The 8,610-nt window shown below is 32.5% G+C and overlaps 1 protein-coding gene across 1 annotated transcript; it reads left to right on the top strand.

Moving 5' to 3' along the window:
- Window positions 1-7,170: 7,170 nt before the first annotated feature.
- On the top strand, window positions 7,171-8,109 carry LOC104876624 (olfactory receptor 6C3-like). The gene has a single exon (XM_010644809.1). It carries the CDS (start codon window positions 7,171-7,173, stop codon window positions 8,107-8,109), a length of 939 nt encoding a protein of 312 aa, XP_010643111.1.
- The last annotated feature ends 501 nt before the right edge of the window (window positions 8,110-8,610 follow it).

Here is an 8,610-nt window from a genome sequence, read left to right as displayed (position 1 = left end):
AAAAAAAAAAAAAAAAAAAAAAAAAAAAAAGAATAACAGTCATGAGAAAAAAAAAGTTAAAATTAATATCACAAAACTCAGGTAGATAGACATAGTGCACCGCTAATAGCTAACATTCTCCCAATATTACTAAACCATAAATTTAATTGCATATTTGTTTCAGCAATCTTATAACATAGTAAGAAACAAGAGTTAAAAAAAAATAAGACATAGTAATAGTTTTTGCCAGTTGCCAAATGACTTGTCAGTGATATCCCACAATTAAAATGGCTGATTTTATGCTTTTAAAAGAAACAAGTATGTCAAAACAAAAGTTGTAATTCTGATCAAACTCAGTGAATAAAAGACTTATTTTTTAATTTTATTTATTTATTTTTTTGGTACTGGGGATAGAACTCGGGTCTTTGCATTTGTGAGGCTGGCAGCAGAACCACTGAGCTAAATCCCCAGCCCTAATAGACTTATTTTTAAGTGTAATTTTTCGTCTCTTCAACTCTCACAAAAAGAAAGAAAAAGATTGATTGTCTGTGTATGTGCATTTGAGTGTCCATTCAAATATTGTTTCAATTTAATGGGTTCATATGCACTAAAAGCATATTATAAGCACTGTGACTTGTGTTTGTACTGAGTATGTGAAGAACTATTTGTTGAATTTTTAAGATGTGATATTTGATTTTCAACTTACCCTCAGAAATATTTAGGAAATTAGATAGAGTCACTTTTCAAAGCTAGTACTACAGTTGGGATAGTATTTTCTTATTGTGTGAATAATGTTAGGGAAATGAAAATCAAGCCACAATAAAATATTACCTCCCCCTTGTAAGAGTGGATATTATGACAAAGACAATAATGTACTGATGTGGCTTTGATGAAAAGAAAACCTTGTACATTCCTTGATTGGAATGTAAATTATTGCTGTCATTATGGAAAACAGTATAGATTCCTCAAAATATTAAAATAGAGCCACTGTATAATCCAGCAATCTTACTACTAGGTATACATTCAGGCAAAAGAAAACCAGTTCAAATTAGAGGCATCTACCACTCCCGTGTTTATTGCAGCTCTAGTCACAAGAGCTAGGAAATGCAAATAATCTAGGTGTCAAGTGAAAAATGGATAAAGAAAATGTGACACATATATGTAATATATTATTCAACATAGAAAAGAATTGGATTCCAGTATGTTTAGCAACATGAATGGAAGTGAAAATCATTATATTACATAAAATAAGCCAGGCACAGAAAGACAACTATTGCATTATCTTATTCAAATATAAAATATTAAAAAGTAGATTTTACAGAAATTTGGAGCAGAATGGAGGCTACTAGAGGTGAAACTAGAGAATAAGAAGAAAGGGGAATTGGGAAACTGTTGAGCAGTGGGTTCTAAGTCACATTTAAATAGAAGCAAAACTTTCTGATGTGCTATTGCAAGGTAGCATTAACTATAGATAATAATAACATTACACGTATAGTTTTTTGAATAAGAAGAAATAATTTTGAATCTTGTCACCATAAAATATGATAACTGTTTGAGGAAATAAGTGTGTTTAGCCTGATTTAAATAGTACACAGTATACATATGTATCAAAAAATCACATCACATGACACCTTATCAGTATGTGTAATTTTTGTTTTTGTATGTCAATTAAGAATGAGTTCAGTTTTTAAAATAAAGTACATGGAAACTATTTCCTAGGAAATTTATCTCTCCATTTCTGAAGGATAGATTTGCTGGGTACAGTGTTCTTGATTGGCAGTTTTGTTTTATTTTCAACCATGAATCTATAATTCCATTTTATCTTGCCTGTAATATTTCTACTCATAAATCTACTTATGAGTGATTTTGTTCTTCCTTTCATGTTATTTAGTTCTTTTTTCTTGCTGCTTTTAGGATCCTCTTTACATTTTATCACTGATACTTTGATTATAATATATCAAGGTTTGGTGACTCTGATTAGAAACATGTTTCTGTCTCTTTCTGTTTCTGGATATTTATATCATTATTCTAGTTTATAAAGTTTTCCATTATCATTTTGTTACCTCTCTATACTCCCTGGTGAATACTAATAATTCATATATGTCTTCTTTTTCTGTTATCCCATAAATTGTATGAGCTGATTTTATTTTATCATTTTTTTCTACCCCCTGTATTTGCAACTTACATTAAAGATGTAGAATCTTTCTTCTGCTTGATCAATTCAACTATTGATGTTCTCTATTGCATTTTCATTTTGTCCATTTATTTCAATTTAATTTTATTTAAATTTAATTTGATTTATTTCAATTTAATTTTAAATATTTTGATCTCTGTTCAATTTCTCTAATAAATTTCTGAATTGGCTCTCTGCAATTTCTTGAGTCACTGACATTCCCTAAAACTAATGTTTTGAATTATTTGTCAAGCAGTTCATACAATGCCATCTATTTCAGTCATTAACACCTCGTTTTATCTTTCTGGTAATATTGTGATTCCCTGGTTGTTCTTAATTCTTATGTTCATGATGTATTACTAATAAGAGATCATTTATTTCAGGATTTGCAGCCTGGCTAGTCTGGGAACATCTTATAACAGTAAGTCTGTCCACTACTGGGTAGACCCTGTGGTGTGATTCCTAATCCCATAAACAGCACAGCCATTGTCGCAGGAATGGTTAACCTAAGCTCAGGTTTGTCTCAGATGATGCAGCCTAGGCTGTAATCTTATGGCCTCCAAGGCTACATCGGTGCCAGAATGCAAATGTGTGGCTATGTGTTGGTACAACTGCCATGGTCTTCATCCAGGAGGCTTGTCAAAAATCCAGGGTCACAGCAGTAACCCAGAGGTTTTATTGACCAGAACATGAGTCCCACTTGAATGAGTTATGTGTTTCTGTGCCACCATGATTCTAGGTGCTCAGTCTCGGGATACATTTTGGAGTCAAGGCCTGTGAGGGTCTTCCTGGTAGTATTGTGATGGTCTTGAAATTGGGGTCAAACCCCAAGCCCTCTGTGTAACTCTTCCCTTTCCCCAGTGGAGGTGATCTCTCTCTGCACTGTGTGGCCTAGGCTTGGGGAAGGGTGAAATGGGAAATGTGAAGCTTTCCTTCTTACCCCGTTCATTGTGTCTTTTCTTATTGTTATACTGTAATCTGTTTCTGTGGCCTTTCAATTGGTTATCTTAATTTCAGGTGTGGATAGTTGTTCATGTGTATGTAAATTGTATAACTGTATAATTCCATCATTGTGCCCTGCCATTCGTAAGTTCTCTCTTTACTTTCAGAAACATGGAAAACTTTTAACCGACCTCTGTTTCATTGGTTTAAAACACAGTAATCATTTTCAAAATGTCTTGAAGATAACTGGATACATTATTAAAAACAGGGTGTACTATTACCTGTGGAGAGGAATGTAGCATGGATAAATCAATTTAAATTACAAGTAAAATATTAGAAGATCAGGAAAAAGATAGAGAGGTAATAAAATCCATGAATAAAGACATAAACGTAGAGAGTAAAGAGGGAGGGAATGATTAAGGAAGAAGAGAGGTATCTCACTGAGAATCAGAAAAAATATTAGGGAGAAGAAAGACGTATAATAGAAAATTCAAATAAAATACTTTGTCTTATCTGAAAGATATGCACATTTTCGCCCTGTAAAATAATCAGTAAAGATTGCCCTTCTCACAAACACATGATGGAGATGAAATACTTCTCTAAGTTCTTGTGAAGTTTTCATATGAATGTTACCTCATACATTTTTCATGTCTGCTCTTAAAAATGAAGTTGGTAAAATATTTAGTCAATTCCTAGCAATCAATAAATCTCAAAAAACAATTGTTAAATGTGTTATGGTTGAAGAGTTTTGGAGAAAACAAAATTAAACTTTGGATTTAAAAGCAAGGCAAGTGAAGACAATTTTCATATGTAGAAAAAACATTTGCTATTTATATATAAATATATAAAATCAATTTCAATTTCACATAATGAGACCCTATGTCTAAGCAAACAAACAAACAACAAACAAAACATTCCCATTCAGATTCCATTTCATTCCATAAAGAATGGGTGTCATCGAGAAATCAACCAATAAGAAGTACTGGTGAGGTTGTGGGGAAAAGGGAACACTTCTCCATTGTTGGTAGGAGTATAAATTGTTATAACCACTATGGAAATAAGTATGAAGAATCCTCAGAAAACTAATTCTAGAGGTTCTATTTGGCCCAGCCATGACTCTTCTAGGAATCTTCCCAAAATAGTTAAAAGCATCATTCCACAATGATATATGCACGTCTATGTTTAAAGCATCACAGTTTATAAGAGCTAAATCTTGGAAACAGCCCATATGACCATCAACAGATGAATGGCTAAAGAATATGGCATTTATATACAATAGAGTACTATTGTGTTGTAAACTTGAAGCATTTGGTAAAACAGTGCACCTCAAGACCATAATTTTAAGTGAAATAAACCAGATGCACAAGTTTAAGTGTCATACTGTTTTTCTTACATGAGAAGCCCAAAACATAATTAAGAAGGAAAATGGGGGGTAAATGTTGGGAAATAGGAAGAACATATTCAAATAGGAAGGGGAACAAGGGAGGGGAATGGGGAGGGGAGGAAGGGAAAAGGGATTTTTAAAAAGAGAATGGAAGGAAAAAATGGAAACAAAGCTTTTGTAAAAGGGAAGGTGGAGGAGGATTGAAGGGAGGGGAGGTGGATGGAGAAAAGAAGAATCAGGACATGTTGTGTAGAGGCACAAATTCCCTGGGATGAATTTTGTCATTATGTATGACAAATATATAGTAATAAAATAAAAATAAAATTTTAAATGTGAAAAAAGAGAAGTATCTCTCAATGTAGAAAATTTAGAATACATAAATTAAAAATTGGGCAAGAACAGATTTCTAAACGTTTATTACCTTAGTTTATAACTATTCTTGCAATCACGTTTTAAAAGTAAGTGATAAAAGAAAAGGTACCATAACACAACATAGAGCATAGAAAGAATTTCCTGAAATGTAAAGGATCTGTAGAGGGATACAAGTCTTCATAGGTCTTTAATACTGTCTATTAAGTTTTGCTGGAAAACCAAAGGAATGTTTCCTACTATCTTATTGTGGTACAATAAAAAAGATTTTCTTGAGTTGCCAAAATTCCGGGGATACAAGAATTCTAACTCTCCTGAAGGTAGCACCTCAGTTTCTGAGAGAAAAATATGGACTCATTTAATCATATAAACACTTCCTAATTCAAAAATTATGTACCCAGTATCACTTGTTTATATATTTGCCTCATTTACTTTAGTAATTTTTATACTTTCCTATGAAAATTGGTAAAAATATCAATGTCAATGATTCATCTGCATCTGTTAATGATGTCTCTGGTTCTCTTTGTTTACTTAATCACCTCCCCTGAGCTAATAAGAAGACACAGATAAAATAAGTCCAGGTTCATTCATGTGACATACATGAAGAGGAATGGTCCTTATTTCTATTGTTGAGGTTAATATTTTCAGGATAATTCAACATGCTCTAATGTCTAAGGAAAACAATACTTAGAGTTTACAGTTGCATAATCAGAGAAATGCAAAATATTCATTTCAAAATGTTGTATAAATGCATAGAAAAATGTCTTACCAAAAGGATATCTGTGAGAATGGAAGAGCAAATCATAGTTGCGACATCATAAGATGTTCCGGGGCCAGGGATTTAGCTCAATGGAAAAAAAGATGTTCCAATTCCAACCATTTTAAAATAACAGGAGTTAAAAATATTATGGGTCCAATATTATTAGTCTCTAAGGAAAGAAACATACTTCCTGAGAGCTGCAAAAAAAATTCCATTACCACTTTTTTTTCAGAGTACAAATCAAACACAAAGACAAATTGTTGAACCCCACTTCCAGCGGTGAATTTATATCAATATTTAAGAAAGTCAGATGGTAGGATTCCAGAGTTAATTGTTAAGAAGTAAGTAAGTTTTTGTTGCCATATTTATATAATGCCTATTTACTTTATTTAAACCCTTGAAATATTATTTGTGCATACTTTGTGGACCTTCCACTCTTTTATTATTGAAAAACAATTAACTTTTTATTACACAAAAATATTAATGGAACTTAATGCAGGAATACAGTAATTAATCTTGAATTGCTCTTTTAGTGCTGAATGTTAAATGTTATGCTTTGATGGAAGTCCGACTCTAAAAAAGCATTTTTATATGAAAGGATATCTGCTTCACAGTACACATTTTTTTCACCTTCTTCTTGATCATATCTTGTAGCAATATTTTTAAAAAAGAAATTGTTCATTTTATTAATTCAAACATTCGCAGGCAGTTATTGTTTTTGTAATTATTTATTTATTTTTGGTCCCAGGGATCAAACTCTGGACCTTGTGCTTGTGATGCAGGCAGCGGAAGCACTGAGCTAAATCCACAGCTGGAAGTTACTGTTTTTAACAAAAGAAGTTTCTCTTTCTTTTTCTTCTAGCCTTTTTAGTAAAAAGAGGGGAGGAAATTTATGAAGCAGGGAGGATTAGATCATTAACCAAACACCCATGTACAAAGGTTAGGAGTGAATTCCAACACAATATTTCCATGAATAAACATGAAGCTTCTAAAGTGAGATGATTATTGTGATGGCTATTTAAACTATGACAGTTTCTTAAAATAAAAGGTACTGAGTTTCTGACAATATATTATGGTAAGACTGAACAAACCCTGTAATATTTCAAACTCTATATTCAAATTGTGCTATATTCTATATTAGTTTTTATAATATTGATTAAAGAAATAAAACCCAAGTACAAAATTTTCATTTTAATTAGATGCCAACTATTTTACAAATTAGATGCTCATTTTAAAAGAAACATTGGAATAAATGGGTTCTATTTACATGTCATCACCAGAATCTTTTGTCTAGAGCCTGTAATAGAATAATGTGAATGGATAGAGATCAATATTTAAATTCAGGTAGTATTTGTTGCACAAATGTAAAGTAGAATGGAAATTTAAGAAGGTAACTGATGAAGAACGTATGTTTTAATTTTACTCCACAGATAATTAATCTATCTATATCTATCTCTCTATATATTTTAAGTTTATTATGCCCTATATTCAGTTTCATTCTGTTTTTTATGTCATAGGATGAAGAGACATTCTATGCTCTAAAGGGGAAGAAAGAGATTAGCAATGAAAAACCATACAGTAGTCCCAGAATTCATTCTACTAGGTCTGTCAGATAACCCACAGCTTCAGATTGCGATTTTCCTCTTTGTAATTATCACATACATACTGAGTATCACTGGAAATTTGACCATCATCACTCTCACTTTTGTGGACTCCCATCTGCAGACACCTATGTGTTTCTTCCTCGGGAACTTTTCTGTTTTAGAAATAACCTTTACAACTGTGAGTATCCCTAGATTTCTGAACACAATTATTACCAGAGACAAAACTATTTCCTACAATAATTGCACAGCTCAGTTGTTTTTCTTAATTTTCATGGGCATTACTGAATTTTACCTTCTAACTGCTATGTCTTATGATTGCTATGTGGCCATCTGCAAACCCCTGCATTATACAGCTATCATGAACAGGAAAATCTGCATATTGCTTGTCTTTTGTGCTTGGCTGGCAGGATTCTTAAACATCTTCCCACCAGTTATTCTTTTTCTCCAATTAGATTACTGTGGCTCCAATGTCATTGATCACTTTGCCTGTGACTATTTCCCCCTACTGCAATTATCCTGCTCAGACACACGGCTCCTAGAAGTGATTGGTTTTTACTCTGCTATAGTGATTCTGCTTTTCACTTTAGCACTAATAATTCTATCCTACATGTTCATTGTTAGGACAATTTTGAATCTCCCTTCTGCCAGTCAGAGAAAAAAGGCATTTTCTACATGCTCCTCTCACATGATTGTCATTTCCATCTCTTACGGAAGCTGCATCTTCATGTATGCTAATCCCTCTGCAAAAGAAAAAGCTTCTGTGACCAAGGGGGTAGCTATCCTCAATACTTCTGTTGCTCCAATGATGAATCCATTTATATATACCCTGAGAAACCAGCAAGTGAAACAAGCTTTTAAGGATACCATTCAAAAGGTTATGCTTTTCTCTGTTAAATGAAAGTATGAGTAACATTAACTGCATAAAGTCCTTATAAATGTTGTATATTACATGCACCTTCTTAAAACTCTCCTTGTTACAGTTATTCATCCTGCGCTCCATTTCTTCATTAAAATATCCCTCATTATCTTTAATAAATGTGACAGTGCTGAATATTGTTTTAGGACTATTTAAATATTTTTATGAAAGTACTTGGATGAAGTAGAAAATGTTCTCTAACTAGTGACTTTTAATAGGAGTGGCTTGCTTTGGATGAGACATAGGACATAGGACATTTAGACAGTCAAAATAGATGTAGACTTTGGAAAATTTTACCTATTGGATAATAGAAATGAATGCTAAGAAATGAGTTTCTAGTTTGCATATTTATGCATTCAGCTAACCATAATGATCAGGGAGTTGGGGAAATAGCCTCTTAAATATTTGAAAATACTATCATTTTTTAATAAAATTTCAATCTTTATACAAATATACACATGATACTTATGACAATGAGTAGTA

The sequence above is a fragment of the Fukomys damarensis genome, unplaced genomic scaffold (assembly GCF_012274545.1).
Source record: "Fukomys damarensis isolate Sample0158 unplaced genomic scaffold, DMR_v1.0_HiC HiC_scaffold_15, whole genome shotgun sequence".
Classification (NCBI taxonomy): Eukaryota; Metazoa; Chordata; class Mammalia; order Rodentia; family Bathyergidae; genus Fukomys; species Fukomys damarensis.
The sequence above is the reverse complement of the archived record's forward strand: the minus strand, read 5'-3'. Positions and strand labels throughout refer to the sequence as shown.

Bases quoted from the DNA above. Each gene is read 5' to 3' on its own strand.
- LOC104876624 (XM_010644809.1), top strand. From the start codon at position 7,171: ATGAAAAACCATACAGTAGTCCCAGAATTCATTCTACTAGGTCTGTCA.